At 32.4% G+C, this 15,601-nt stretch overlaps 6 protein-coding genes across 6 annotated transcripts; 2 read left to right on the top strand and 4 right to left on the bottom strand.

Annotated features, from left to right (window-relative positions):
- Positions 1 to 149: 149 nt before the first annotated feature.
- Positions 150 to 872, bottom strand: DFA_00732 (uncharacterized protein; the record flags this gene model as incomplete). The annotated part of the gene is made up of 2 exons (XM_004358660.1): positions 150 to 388; positions 473 to 872. 2 exons carry the CDS (start codon positions 870 to 872, stop codon positions 150 to 152), a joined length of 639 nt encoding a protein of 212 aa, XP_004358717.1.
- Positions 873 to 1,357: 485 nt separating this feature from the next.
- On the top strand, positions 1,358 to 4,207 carry DFA_00731 (mitochondrial substrate carrier family protein; the record flags this gene model as incomplete). The annotated part of the gene is made up of 7 exons (XM_004358659.1): positions 1,358 to 1,413; positions 1,500 to 1,568; positions 1,611 to 1,992; positions 2,138 to 2,576; positions 3,073 to 3,201; positions 3,269 to 4,005; positions 4,067 to 4,207. 7 exons carry the CDS (start codon positions 1,358 to 1,360, stop codon positions 4,205 to 4,207), a joined length of 1,953 nt encoding a protein of 650 aa, XP_004358716.1.
- Positions 4,208 to 4,289: 82 nt separating this feature from the next.
- Positions 4,290 to 7,726, bottom strand: DFA_00730 (LIM-type zinc finger-containing protein; the record flags this gene model as incomplete). Its single annotated transcript, XM_004358658.1, has 7 exons — positions 4,290 to 5,033; positions 5,119 to 5,816; positions 5,969 to 6,677; positions 6,761 to 7,073; positions 7,163 to 7,230; positions 7,308 to 7,374; positions 7,521 to 7,726. 7 exons carry the CDS (start codon positions 7,724 to 7,726, stop codon positions 4,290 to 4,292), a joined length of 2,805 nt encoding a protein of 934 aa, XP_004358715.1.
- A 485-nt stretch (positions 7,727 to 8,211) lies between these two features.
- On the bottom strand, positions 8,212 to 8,921 carry DFA_00729 (uncharacterized protein; the record flags this gene model as incomplete). The annotated part of the gene is made up of 2 exons (XM_004358657.1): positions 8,212 to 8,839; positions 8,902 to 8,921. 2 exons carry the CDS (start codon positions 8,919 to 8,921, stop codon positions 8,212 to 8,214), a joined length of 648 nt encoding a protein of 215 aa, XP_004358714.1.
- A 205-nt stretch (positions 8,922 to 9,126) lies between these two features.
- On the bottom strand, positions 9,127 to 13,631 carry abkB (putative protein serine/threonine kinase; the record flags this gene model as incomplete). Its single annotated transcript, XM_004358656.1, has 11 exons — positions 9,127 to 9,225; positions 9,370 to 9,827; positions 9,885 to 10,873; positions 11,364 to 11,390; positions 11,424 to 11,537; positions 11,607 to 11,803; positions 11,858 to 11,980; positions 12,078 to 12,365; positions 12,437 to 12,691; positions 12,717 to 12,737; positions 12,774 to 13,631. 11 exons carry the CDS (start codon positions 13,629 to 13,631, stop codon positions 9,127 to 9,129), a joined length of 3,429 nt encoding a protein of 1,142 aa, XP_004358713.1.
- A 731-nt stretch (positions 13,632 to 14,362) lies between these two features.
- Positions 14,363 to 15,544, top strand: DFA_00727 (nucleosome assembly family protein; the record flags this gene model as incomplete). Its single annotated transcript, XM_004358655.1, has 4 exons — positions 14,363 to 14,893; positions 14,958 to 15,083; positions 15,155 to 15,268; positions 15,353 to 15,544. 4 exons carry the CDS (start codon positions 14,363 to 14,365, stop codon positions 15,542 to 15,544), a joined length of 963 nt encoding a protein of 320 aa, XP_004358712.1.
- Between the last annotated feature and the right edge of the window lie 57 nt (positions 15,545 to 15,601).

The following is a 15,601-nucleotide window of genomic DNA, read 5'->3' as shown; positions in this document are numbered from 1 at the left end:
TAAATATTTAATTGAATAGTGTTAGTGACCGAGGTAGTCTTCTAGAGCCCTTGGAATATTGAGTTGACCGAAATGAGGAAAGAATATTTTACAAAGTAATAGAATATATCTATATGTCTATTATTGTGACAGTAGATACTGGTGATGATCTATGCAGTTGATTTAATAGATTTCTTTTTTTCCTCTTCTTCCTCCTTTTTACCTCCAACAGCACCAGTAATCGTCTGGTAAGCTACAAAGGTTGCAGCAATAGCACCAAGTACTCCCAAAATGAGTCCCTTATTATCTGCTATGGTGTGACCAAGAATCTTTAGAATCAATTTAAACTTTTCATCTGCTTGATTACTCTCCCATCTACCATCTACAATAAAAGAGGCAAGATGTTCACCTAAACAAATAAAAGGATTAATTAATTAATTAATATTTACAATTGTGATAATAATAGAAAATGATAGGGGAGGGGTAGACTTACAATTTCTACAAAGTAAATGATAAATGATTTGTTCCCTTTCCTTGTAGGTTTTAATCAATCTATTCATACTGTCTGCAGATGATACACGATTACCTCTGACCTGAATCTCTTCAACGGGGGATGGCTTTGAAAATTCATAGTTTGCACCAACCATCAAGACGGTAGCACCTACCTTGCTTTGCAAACTCATGTCATCCGACATTCCATTAAAGTGTATGATGGTAAAGAAATTGTCTTCGTAAAAGAGTCTAACTCCGTGATGTGTATAGAAACCTCCATAGGGTAAGTTTCTTTTGATATAGATATGTTCCATTTCGAATCCACGACAATCGGATTCGGTCAAACAACCATCCCTCTCTAAATAAAGGTCAAATAGATCGGTGAATTGACTTGATCTCATGATGATGATTCTAACTTTTCTTGTTATAAAATATATATACAAATAAAACTATACAAATAAATAAATAAAACTATTGCTACGAGTGAGAGTTGGATTTGATGAGATGCAAAAAAAATAAAATCAAAAATTAATTTTTGACTTCAACTTGAAAAAATGGTAATAATTAAACAATAATAATAAAATTACTTGGTTTCACAAGACACTGAGATAAAATTTAAAAATAGAATAAAAGTGTTTCAAACATGTGATATATTTTAGCTATAGTATCTTGTTCCTGGTTTTGAAATTATTAAATTTATTTTTAATATTAATTTTTGTCTTTATTAAAATAGTGGTGACAACTTGTCATTCACTTTTTTACACATTTTACATTTATTTGTTAATATTTATTTATTATATCAATGTTGTACGATTACTTATAAACAAAGAGAGGAGAAGAGATATAGATATAGATATTAGATATATATGTAGATGATCGATACACGATGGCCAACTATCTCGTATTTGGTGTATCAGTCTTTTTGATGTTTGCTTTCACGAGGTAGGCATGTAGTGAGAGAGTTGGTTTGGTGACTGTTAGATCTATGTGTTCACTTACATTATTATTGATTCATTTTAATATATTAGCCAATATCTACTAGTATTTGAACCATTAGGTTTCATAGGGAATAGAGCCGGACAGATATATATCGGATTGTATATAGTTTTATATTATTTATTATGTTATAGTTATTATAGATCGGTGGTGACTCATCCAGGATTCGCACCACTCGAATACGTGCCCGAGGGCAAGAGTAGAAAAGAGTTGGATGAAATCATAGAGATATACAGAGGACGACATAGCAACAACAGCAGCGAAGCGGCTGCAAACAAACCACCTTCTATACGTTACTGTACAACTTGTAATATATTCAAACCACCTAGAACACATCATTGTCGAAAGTGTAAGCGATGTATTGTTAAACAAGATCACCATTGTCCTTGGATTGCCAACTGCGTAGGATTCAAGAATCAAAAGCCATTTCTCTTGTTTCTCTTTTACGTCTTGTTGGTAGGCACCATCTCCATCTTTTTACTCGTCGTCAGTGGCTTTATCATCCTAAATCACTCTCTAACCAATGTAAGTGAATGGGCAACAGATCTAAGCAACCAATATAATAAAACTCAACAACATCAACAACGAGGAAGTGTAGGTGTCAACGAAATGAATGAATCAATCAATCAACAAACAAACTAACCACCTATAATATATTTATTCAATTTAGAGCGATAATGAAATAGTTGGTAAAGAGACACAAGAACCTCTTCATTTCTCTGTTGATGGTCTAGTTGTAACAGTACTGTTTATCGTTAATTTATCGATACTCATACCCGTGTTGTTGGGAGTATCTGGATTATTTTATTTCCAGTTTAGTTATGTTTTGGATAATATCACATCGGTAGAACGATTCGAAAGAAAGACAGAGATCAAAGCTGCAAAGCGTGCAGGACTACGAGATCAATACAGATGGCGATATGATCGTGGAACAACATTGAATTTTAAAGAAGTATTTGGCGATCGTTTCAAAGATTGGATTTGGCCAATCGGTATACCAAAAGGCGATGGAATTAATTGGAAAATGAATCCACCAGATACTCTTTTCAAAAATAATCATAATAGTAATAATACTAATAATAATATAGGCGAAGAAGATTCTCTAATTGGTAAGATAGATAGATAGAAATCAAAAAAGATTATTTAAATTATTTACTAATCTTTTTATTTTTAATTTTAGTTGGAGAAGATAATAACGTGTAATGCGGCGACACAACTCTAGGATTGATTCAATGAATTTAATCAATTTAATTTAATTTAATTTAAATGGTCTCAAAAATAATAATAAAGGATCGAATTTTTATTCTCTCTTTTTGTATGTGATCTACCTTTTTGAAAAAAAAAAACAAATTATTATTATTATTTGTGTTACAATAATAGTAATAGTAATTCAAAACCTAACCCACACCCTTAAATTTATCAATGAGAGAGACGGATACGATGTTCATTTCACCACACTTTCAACCTATTATGTCATTATTTTATAACGTAAATAGATAGATCGATAAAAGTAGAAAGAAATATAGTATTGTCATTACAATACTCTGCCTGTAATGTCACAATCGCATAATAGATTTCATGTCTTTAGATTCTTGTTTAATATAGTATTCTTGTTTAGTTGTTTGTTGCTATTTGACATTATTTCAACTACTGTCATGGGTAGAGAAGTAGAGATATACTATGACGATGAACCTCCAGTCACAATACCACCTGAAAAAGTTAAAGGAAATCATGGTAAAGATAAAGACAGATAATTATCAATCTATATTACTACTAACCATTTGCGATCTTTCCTATTCAGATTTTAATTTAAAGATTGAAATGATAGCTGGCACTCTAGCAGGTGTTACATCATGTTTAGTATTTTACCCATTGGAATGTATAGAAGCAAAGATGCAAGTTGCTGGAAAGAAAAAAGATGGTGGATTATTAAAAGTTGGATCCAACGCAGGTGGCGGTGGAATGATCCAACAATTTAAACATATATTAAGAGTAGAAGGAGTAAAAGGATTATATCAAGGTGTAACACCTACTGCAATTGGTAATGCTGTCAATTGGGGTGTATACTTTACGATTTATAGGTATACCAATCATTGGTTCTCTCAACAATTCCCAGACCGTCATGCTACTCTAGGACATTCAATATCAGCCATTCATGCAGGCATTATAACGACGGCAGTGGTCAACCCATTTTGGGTATTAAAAATAAGACTGGCTACATCTGACAAATACAAGGGTATGGTAGATGCATTCCAATCGATTTTAAAAAATGAAGGTGTTGGTGGATTTTGGAAAGGTGTTGGACCATCTTTTATTGGAGTATCAGAAGGTTTGGTTCAATTTGTAACTTATGAAAAATTATTAGAGGCTGCAAGACATAATAATGGAGGTAATCCTCTCTCTATTTCAGCCTATCTAGTATCTGGTGGTTTAGCAAGATTAACTGCTGGTTTAATTACCTATCCCTATCTCTTACTTAGATCAAAACTTCAAGTTGATAATTGTCAATATAAATCTATTGGTGATGCTTGTAAAATGGTAAATATAAAAAGTTTGTATTCTTCTTTTGTTTTCTAACTCTTTCTTTTTTTTGTTTTAGATTTATAGAGATGAAGGAATACATGGATTTTATAAAGGAATTGGACCAAATTTAATTAGATCAGTACCTCCAGCTGCAATGATGTTATACATTGTAGAATTCTTTAGATCGTCATTATTAAATTTAACCAATCAACATTAACTAATAGTAGTAGGTAGTACTACTATTATTATTATTATTTTCATAGATAGATATTAGATAATCGGTTTTATTTTATTTGAATCTATATTGTATTTTGAAATATTTGTTGGTTTTGTTGTAAAAAGTCTCTTCTTAGAGTTCCAACTTTTTTAGGATTAGCAGGTTTAAATGTTTTGTTGTTGTTGATATTCTTTTGCATTTGACGATGGAATGATGGATAGTTGTGGAGACCAGCACGTCCCTTGTCGGGTTTGTTTTGCTCCCAAGATCGTTGTAGGTGGAGGTCATTGAGATTGATACGCACCGATTGTCTAGTGGGATCGAATCGTTGATGGAAGAGCACCGACGATTGAGGTGGCGAATCAATTGGTGGTGATGACGATCTGCTAGGTGATGTTGATAGACTATGTACAGAGTTTCGAATGCCAATCATTTGCATTTGGATTTGTGTCTTTCTCTTTAAAATATCAGTGTGTCTACAATCCTCACAAAATACGCATTCTCCTTTACTAAAATATCTTCCACCCTCTAATATAATACTACAATTTGTACATTTAAAACAATGTGAATGTAATTGTTTGGTTCCAACTTTTAAAAATGTACCAACAATCAATAATTGACATTCATCACATTTTGTTCCAAACATTTCTTCATAATGTTCTTTACAATAAATAAATCCATTATTGTCTCCAAATGGACCATCAATCTGGCATTTGCAAACAACGCACACCAAACAATGTACATGCCATTTTTCTCCCAATGCTTCCATCATTTCATCTTTAATTTGTAATTTACAAGAACAACAAAAATATTCTTGTTGTGACGCCTAAAGAAATAAATAAATAAATTATTAGTTTCCAAACAATCTTGATTTTGATTTGATATCTATTTAATATTTATATTGTACATACTCTATCCTTTTTATCACATTCACAACAAATTGGTTTTTCATCTTTGATAAAGTAAATTGAAGTATCGATAAGGTTATCGCAAAGTGAACATGAGAAACAATGTTTGTGCCATACACCAATATCTAAAATAATGGGACGTAATCCAACACTTTGTAAACATTTTTGGCACTTGATGATTGAACTTCTACGTTCTTCCATTGAACTGGTATGTACTTTGGTAATTACAAAATCTTTGGTTTCATCATCATCTTCATCATCATCATCTTCATCCTCATCATTATCAGAGGATGGGGAAATGTCTGGTGATACTGGTGACAATGTTTCTGCTGCTGCCACCACCACTACCTCTGATGGCTTTTCTTCTTGTTCTTCTTCTTCTTTTTGTTTAATTGGTTCTTTTTCTTCTTCTTCTTTTAGAGAAATCTTTTTAGTAGCTTGATGAATATGCCTATTCTTTTCAAGACACTTTGTGCATTCTAATCTCTTGTCTGGTTTGATAATAAATTTGTTACCAGAGAGGAATGCATCACAAAGATGACAAAGGAAGCATGATTGATGGAATAAAACCTCTCCAACCTCTTCAAAATCAGATGTTTTAATAACTTGATTACAAGCTGCGCACATATTAAAGAATCCTCCTTTATCTCCACTACTACATTCAATACATAACATTTCTCCACCTTGTTGGAATAAACAATCTAAATAGAGTAAAATAAGAATGGTTAATAAATAAATAAATATTTGTGATTTCCTTTTTCTTTTTTTTTTTTTGATACAATACGAGATTCTTTATCCAATGATTTACTACAATTATTACATTTCAAGCATTTCCAATGGTAGTTGAATTTACCGTCGTTGATAGAGGCATCTTCTGCCGAAATTAATAGATGACATTTTGGACAAGTCAATAGTTGTTGGCTTGCTGATACTTTTCTTTCCTGTTGTTGTTGTTGTTGTTGTTGTTGTTGTTGTTGTTGTTGTTGTTGATTATTACTGGATCTTAGAGTTCCTCTTTTAGGTGAATCGGGTTGAGTTTCTGAAGATGATCCTGTATGATTCTTATTGAATAAATCTGATTTGGGTGCGCCAGAATATAATTTAGCCAAACCAGTTGAAAATGTAGTTGTTGCTACAGGTGTTGAATTTGGTTCATAATGATTATTATTATTATGATGATGATGATTAGTATTATTATTATTATTATTATTATTTTCTTTTGTTTGATTATTATTATTGCTATTTGATGAAGTTAATGAATTGGTTGAAATATTATCATCTGAAATAAATTCATCCTCATCGACTAGGTCATCTAAATCCTCACAAAATACCAATTCAATGGTAAAGTTTTGATGGAAATGTTTGTGTGTGGCATCCTTGTGAGCCTTGTCAATCTCGAGTCTGCGAATCAGCATGCTGCTGCCATCGACAAATGCCGTATGGAAACAAAATGAAAACATGTGTCCTTTGGAATTACGATTATAAAATTGTATCTTTACATCACTCGTCAATATAATATTTCCGCAATCAATTTCTACTATTTGTGTTCCTTTTTTAAGTTTCTATAAAGAAATAAATATAAATATAAATATTATAATTATCATTATTATTATTATTCTATTATTATTTGTTTTTCTTTACATACCATTGGTTTAGTATAAAATACACTTTTATCTTTTTGACCAATACTAATGAATGGTTCACATCCACCGGAAATGTTAAAGTTTGGAAGTGGATTTAAACGGATAGATGATAATATTTTTGTGATGTTGTTGGGTGCTTGTTGGACGGGTCGTCCGTACTGCAACAATGCTTCAAAGTATCTAACGTAGCGAGCTTGTGATGGGATGGTGATACCCTTACCATTATGTGTTCTCTTGTTACCAAACATTCTGATTGCCTCTGATCCAGTCTGACATGTTCTACTGTACAACAGCCAACATGCAATCATTGTACCCCTATAAATCAACAATGAATTTATAGTAAGTATCTCTTTGACCCAAAAAGAAAGAAACAACATTGTTCCATCATCCATAGATCTACTTACGTGCGTCCCTTTCCAGCTTTGCAATGTATAGCAACAACATTCTCTGGATCTCTTTCTAACCAATCTTCCTATAAATCATCAAATGCAAATAATTAATTTAAGTATCTCTTTTACCAAACTCATTCATCCATCTATAGATACATACAACATCCATACAGAATTTAGAAATGACATCCAATGGTGGTGGATTATGATCATCGAAGGGATACTCGCTAACATTATTTTCAAATTTGTCGTGTGTATAGGTTCTTTCGCTACATCTATTTTTGTTTCAATTGTGGATAATGAATTATATTAATAACATTGTTGTTAACAATCTCTCTCTCTCTCTCTCTCTATATCGGAGTTTGGTACATACAAATTAATAACTTTATAATGACTAGGATGAAGAGTATTAAAGAATCTTTGGACATCTTTCATATTGTTTCGGTATAAACCCTCTATGGACTCTGACGGGAACCCCATAGCAATGATTCTATCGGTGATATAAGTTAGATCCAAATCAAAGTTTCCCCATTCGAATCTCCTCTTCTTCTTTGACACCATCTTTCTAACGAAATCCATCTTTGTTATATATCTTAAATGACTCTACTAATATGTACTCTTTATCTTCTCCTCCCTCTATATATCTATATCTAAAACTATATCTATGTTTGTGTGCTTGTCTTCTCCTTATCGTTCACCCAACTGATGTTTGTTGATGAGGTGATCACCCTTTTCAAGAAGCTGAGCAAAGAAGATTTCATTTTTTATAGGGAAACTAACTAAAAAATCAAAACAAAAAAAATCTTCTTTTTTTTTAACTCCGAGTTGTGCAGTGATAAGATGGATCTAGGTTTTAATGACTTTTTCGGGTGTATTATTTATTTATTTGATAATTTATTGTTATTTTAGAGAACGATGATAATTGTTCCAAATTTTGAAAATCATTGCAAGAAGAATTCTTTAAACATTAACCATATGAAGCCATTCGGAAATGCCATAACTTGTATTCTCTTTTCATTTGCTGTGGTTCTTTTCTGTCTAAATTGATAGATACTGTCGAAAGATCAACTTGCCGTGGCTGATTGCTCGATAAATGAACCGCCCTCTATTCCTCCGTGATACTCAACCACCTCTTTGATATCAGAGATTGATGGTAAATGTTTTAGCTTGTCGTCCGAACAGTGCACTGTTTCAAATTGTTGCCAAAAGTCGGTTGGGGATAATGAACCAAATAGAGTCACCTTTTGTACATGTGTAGAAACAGATATTTGAAATACCTTTAATTTGGTCAGCACATCGACAAGCTCGGGAAGAAGGGCGTCTCGAATAAGTAGACTTTGAAGTATTATTGGTTTTTTATCCTTGATTGTCAGTTTTGCCATAGACTCGTCAAGAGATTGATCTGTGAAATACCTCCGCAACAATGCAATATATCTTCGTGCATCTTCTCGGTCTTTGTCTACTATATATTTTAGCTTGGATGGGCTTTGTTTAAATGTGCTAACGAGTTCGTGTGCTCTTGAGGTTGTTAGATCTTGATTTTCAACCTTGTCCTCACTCAATGACAGAATCACTAGATCCAAATGCTTTACAACAATTTGGCGACTTCTAGTACTGATATAGTCATTTCTTAGGTCATTCTGTAATTGTTCGATACTAGAAGATGAGGTGTTGGAGAGAATATTGCTAACACTAAAAAAAGTTACAGAAACTTTATAAATATTATGGCAGGAACTTTGACAGTTTGAACATACAAAGATGTAGAACCCTCCATTCTTGAATGTGGTATCTTATTTATATATAATATATGTGTGTATATAAAAATAAAAAGAAAAAGAACATTCTCTTGTAGGGGTGCACCATGTAGATGCAAAAACTAATTTGTGTTAAATCGACCTTCCAACACCTTTCTGAAGTTCACTTTTACAACCTTCTTTTCGGGATGTGAAAAGACATCAATTGTGAAATCTGTAAGCTTGTTATGAGACATTTTTTTTATCAATAATCGATTCAATCTTTGGTAATAAATGACTCTTTAATATTTTATCTGAAATCTTTGCTGATGTTGCTATATGTTTCTAAAATAAATAAAAAAAGAAAAGAGAAAAGAAGCAACAAAAGATTATTTTTTTTTATTTGGATTGTAAATTTTAAGAGAACAGTGAGTCCCGATTTTGACGGAGAATGACCCCAATTTGTACATGTTGGCAAGTGTTTTAAACCGTTGAATGATGAACCATAAGCCATTCAATTTTTGTGATTTCTTCGTTTTTTGCCATCCACCAATCAATCGCGACGCGAAGATTAGATCCATACGATACATGTCCAAGCTGGAAATTTGAAGTTTCCTCCTTTTTGCTTACTGGAGAGATATATGACAATTTTACTGGTGGCACTAAAATTGTGGGACATAAAGAGACCCCACAGTGTATGGCTATGGGATAACTCATACAACCTTGGGTGGCATAGTAAACTGAGCCCGAATCTCCATTGCGAGTAAAGTGCTGATTTGGCATTCCCCGAACAGCTACCATCCGATTGCGTAATTTGGGGTGCTGTGTATCCATCCATGTGGTTTGCACATCTACCAGACTACCTTTGGTAAAACCACTGGTAAGCCCTATCTTGGTAATGTCCGTTCCTGGTGGAAAGCTATTTGATGGTCGGTACCAGTTCTCATCTAATTGAGAAAATGATGTTAGAAGGTCTTATTAACTTAACTTGGCTTTTAACTTACCATGAGTTTCTTTGACATATTCTTGCCAGTAGTCGGAGAGTGCATCATTAGAATAATCAGAAGCCAAAGGATTCATAAAAGATAGATTTTGATCTTTAACAGGTAAAAATGCTACGTCAATATAAGTGTCTTCATATTGTCCTCTGAAAAGATTATTACTTTGAAAGGCATCTGGGTCAGGTGCCTTTATACAATCAGGACATTGACATCCTACAATTTTCAAATTGCATACGACATGACATGCTGTGATAATATAAGTCTTTTCATTGGCACGAATAAATCCGCCGATAGTTCTACCATTAAAATCCGTCTTAGTTCGGAACTCTATAGGGATAGAGTCTAGATCGATATCACAACTGTTGAAAGATCCGCCTGCCGTGGCTGATTGCTCGATAAATGAACCGCCCTCTAATCCCCCATGATACTCAACCACCTCTTTGATATCAGAGATTGATGGTAATTGTTTTAGCTTGTCGTCCGAAGAGTACGCTGTTTCAAATTGTTGCCAAAAGTCGGTTGGGGATAATGAACCAAATAGAGTCACCTTTTGTACATGTGTAGAAACAGATATTTGAAATACCTTTAATTTGGTCAGCACATCGACAAGCTCGGGAAGAAGGGCGTCTCGAATAAGTAGACTTTGAAGTATTATTGGTTTTTTATCCTTGATTGTCAGTTTTGCCATAGACTCGTCAAGAGATTGATCTGTGAAATACCTCCGCAACAATGCAATATATCTTCGTGCATCTTCTCGGTCTTTGACTATGATATATTTGAGTTTGGATGGGCTTTGTTTAAATGTGCTAACGAGTTCGTGTGCTCTTGAGGTTGTTGGATTTTCAACCTTGTCCTCACTCAACGACAGAATCACTAGATCCAAATGCTTTACAACAATTTGGCGACTTCTAGTACTGATATAGTCATTTCTTAGGTCATTCTGTAGTTGAGTAATACTAGACAACGAGGTGGTGAAGCAAATTTGTAAAGCTCTGTAAGAGAGTAAGTATGAATATTAGTAAGTGTGAATATTAAGGCAAGAATGTAGAATCCACCACTCTGTTATCTTCTTATTATATAATGAGGAAGTTTGAACATACAAAGATGTAGAACCCATTCCTGAACTGTGTTATCTTCTTAAAAATATGTATAAAAAATAAAAAGAACATTCTCTTGTAGGGGCACAAGAGAATGTTCTTCTTCAAAAAAACCAATTTTTAAAAAAAAGGTACCAACAGATATTTTTTTCTTTTAATATTTTTGATTGGCGAGTCGATATACTTAAAAAGAATGACCGTGGCACTAATAAATCATCGAATCTTTGGTTTACCCTTGTAAATTTTGGACCTGATACCGGACATTTATTTTTTGTTTTATTAATTGTGAAAGTATTTGATCTACTTCCAATTTAATGACTATGAGGAGAGCGAAGCAGTATTGTTGTTGATTGTTGGTGGAATATTTTGTGCAAGTAATCCATACTTTGTTGAAAATTCAAGCAACTTGATACTGATATTAAAAATACACAATGTGAAATAATACTTGATCGATGAAATGATACTATCGGGTTGATGGATACCCTTGATACATGATTTGGCCATTAAAAGGAATCCATTTTCGATTCTAAAATGTGTTGTGATTTGTCTTATTAAATTACTAAAAAATAATAATAGAAAATTTGATATTAATTACTATATATTATTTCTTTTGAATAAAACTACATACTTTGTTTTTAAAACCAAAAGAATTTCTTTTGGCAAACTTTTTAAAATATCTGTTACGGCGGTAAGAGTTTGTTCACCCAATTCCTTGACCATATTTCTCAAGTTTTCTCTTGATTTCTCTGGTCTGAGATTTAAAAGGACACCCAAATGTTTAGCATACTCTCCTGCACCCAACTCTCTGGCATAGTGTTCGCTAGCCTTTAGGTCTTGTAGACAAACAGATTTCCAGAGATGACAGAAATTAAGTCGTACCTTTTCATCAATCTTTTTATATAATCCATGATCGAGTAACACCATTTCAGGTTTTCCATTCTTTTTTCTAATTAAAATATTACCTGGGTGTGGATCACTGTGTAAAAATCCATGTACAAATATCTAAAACAGAGAGAGAGAGAGAGAGATTAAAATAAATAATAAATTAATACCCAACATATATAATAATTGATTGATTGATTGGTTGATTGACACATACTTGCTCAGCAAATACTTCTGAAAATAAATAATAAAGTTGTTTAAAGTCAATTCCCATCTCTGTCAATGCCTTTTTGTTGTCAATTCTGACACCATGAATAAACTCCATAGTTAGAATACGTCTGGTGGTGTGATCCCAATAAACCTTTGGAATGTAGAGTTGTGGGTTATCGTGGAATAGAGATGCAATCTTTTCAGAATTCTTTCCCTCGTTGACGAAATCCAATTCTTGATTCAAACAACTTGTTGCCTCTGGTAATATCCAACTAAATTGAAACTTTGGGAAAAACTAAAAAAAACAAATATTTTAATTAGTATCTATCTCGTATCGATTAATAATAATAATAATAATCTATTTACCCAATTAATATAAATCATTGTATTATAAATAGATTCAATATCCTTTTCAAATCTTTCAGTTAGATCTGGATATTGAACCTTTACGGCTACTTCTCTAACCTCTCCGTTTGGAAGACGAAGATTAGCCTTGTGTACTTGTGCAAGTGATGCACTGGCAATTGGTGTACGTTCAAAATCCTCGAAAAAGTCATCTGGATGTTTACCAGTCTCTTCCATAAATAATCTTACAACCTCTTCAAATGGTTCATATGGTGCCTAAAGTTATAAAAAATATTAATACTATTACATTATTTGTGAAGAACTATATATATAATATATGTATAGTTAAGCTACTTACATGATCTTGGAAAACAGTTAAAGCACTTGTATATTCAACTGGAAGTAAATGATCCAAAGATGAAAGGATTTGAGCAAATTTAATAAATATTCCTTTGTTTTTTTGACACAATTCAACTAATGCCTCTGCAGCCAATTTGTTTGCAATCTTGGCTTGCTCTGGAAACTCTTTATCACCTCTCTCTAAACCATAGAGATAGTATTTGTAGTAAAAAGTGACAGATAGACCAGCCAACAATACTCTTATATTTCGAATATAACTACTGTCGGCGATATTCTTTTGTAAATCATCACCATACAACAAGTTGTAGGTTGCCATACCAGTACCAGATACCAATGAAACCAATAAAATTACACTTCTTAATTCTTTAAATCCTGGTTTAAATTTTCCTTGTTGTTCTTGTCCTTTTTCTTCTTGTTCTTGTTTTTGTTCTTCTTGTTGTTCATTCTTTTCATTATTGTTAGAATTGTTATTGTTGTTGTTAATATTATTATTATTGTTTAAAGTTGAATATAATCTATTTGAAGTTGTAATGGTAGTATAAGGGTTACTTCCAAATGAAGATACATAGAAACTACCATTCTTCTTATTGCTGGATTCTGACAATACCGAAGAAAACTTGTGAGAATATCCAAATTGGTTTGTCTTTGTCTTTTTGAATGAAGAGGATAATAGAGAAGAGGAGGAAGACTGAGGAAGAGGAGGTAATTGACAAGTCGATGTTGCAACAACCAAAGGTTTAACCAACTTTGAAGCTAGTTGGCGGATATTTCTTGATGCAAAGGTAGTCCCTCCTTTAATACCACTACCAAGTGTAGCTGCTGCTGCTGTTGTTGTTGATGTTGTCCAATGCATCATTTTAAACTTGTCTATGTGAATATATAAATAAAACAAATATCTAACTATCTAACTAAATAACTACAAACTAATTGTAATGAAATGTATATATAAATAAATATATATATATATATATATATATATCTTCAAGTAACTTATCAACAGAGACAGCGATATCTATCTGTTCTATGTTTGTGTAGAGGTGTAGCTGTGTTGATGAAATTGAATTGAATGCTTAAGATTTAAAGAAATAAGAGGAGGAGAATGATAAACACGTGATAGGTAGATGACGTTAACGTCGACGCATAAAGGGGATGCAATTCGTTAAAATTGGCTGTTGGTTGTTGGATTTTTATTTTTAATATTAATTAATTTTAATTTTATTTCGGGATACCCACTACTTCATAGATAGTACTACACTTGTTACCCACTACTCAAGAGTAAGAATAAAGGTCCCATCTTCATCACTAATATAATATAATAATAATAACCATCTTGGATATTCCAAACAATTTTAAAAGATGAACAGTATTATTTTATTTAAATATGCACAGTTGTAATAATATATTACTGAGAAGATTGAAATAGAATGAATAATACTTCTTGAGACCAAAAAGAGAGAGGGAGATACATAAAAAGTAATTACTCGAGTAAAATCGAATTTACCGACAATGAGATTCTCAAACCAACTTTCGTTTTCTATGTTTGTGTTCAGATCATACGATTGATAATAATAATAATACAGAGATAAAATGGCACAAGGAGGAGCTAAAAAGAAGGTTGTTACAAATACAAAGCCAATATTGAATAAGAATACAAATAATGGTGACGGTAGTACTACTACTACTAAGCCAAAACTACCAAAACAACCAAAACCACAACCACCTAAACAACAACAAATAACAAAGAAACCAAAGCAAGATGATAACAAGGCTACTAGTAATGCAAAGGTCGCAGTTGCAAAGAAACCATCTACATCTACATCTCAATCACAACCACCAGTAGCAACTAAAAAACAACAAATCGTTCAAGAAGAAGAGATTCAAGAAGAAAACGAACAAGATGATGATAATGTTGAACAAGATGGAGAAGAAGATCCTTTAGCAGGATTAGAAAAACATGGTAAAGAATTATCAGATTTACAACTTGCTATTGATGATTTAGAGACTAAACAAATTAAAGAAACTTTGAAACTTGAAATAGAAGCTGATCGTAAACTTGCTCCATCCTACCAAGCAAGAGAAAAGTTAATCGAGAAATTACCATTGTTTTGGGTTACTGCTGTATGTTCCACACACAATCTTTTAGACACCATCTACTCTATCAAACTAACCAATTCTAATATAGTTCCAAGGTCATCCAACACTCCAAAGTGTATTTATTGAAAAGGATATCGATTTATTATCAAATTTGACAACATTCAAGGTTGAAACAAGTAGCGTTGGTACATGTTCCATTACAAAGTTGACTTTTGTATGTATTGCCAATGAATGATGAGTCATTCATTTATATTTCTTTATTAATGATTTTAATTTGATTTTTAGATATTTGGAAATAATAGTTATTTAAAGAATAAAATGATTCAAAAGGAATACAAGATTAGAGAAGATGGTGAAATTGATGTTAGTTGTACAAAAATAAACTGGAAAAATGGAAATGTAAGAAAGATAATATTGAAACAAAATAGAAAGAAAAGAAAGAAATAATGGAATCATTTAATTAATTGATTTGTTTAAATATAGGATATTACATTAGTAAAGAATGAAGAAGATGCAAGTTTCTTTTCATGGTTTGATTCAGAGGAAGATGAAACTGAACTACTTAGTATCCTTAAAGATGAAATATGGCCAAACCCAATGCCATACTACAATGGTCAATTTTTAGGTGGAGAGGATGATGAAGAAGAAGAAGAAGAAGAAGTAGATGAAGAATAAATAAGTAAATCAAGTAATCAATAAAATAATAATAATAAATAGTATTCAAAAAAAAAA

This window comes from Cavenderia fasciculata (assembly GCF_000203815.1).
Source record: "Cavenderia fasciculata unplaced genomic scaffold Scf_Dfasci-F-a-25c12.r2-5, whole genome shotgun sequence".
Classification (NCBI taxonomy): Eukaryota; Evosea; class Eumycetozoa; order Acytosteliales; family Cavenderiaceae; genus Cavenderia; species Cavenderia fasciculata.
The sequence above is the reverse complement of the archived record's forward strand: the minus strand, read 5'-3'. Positions and strand labels throughout refer to the sequence as shown.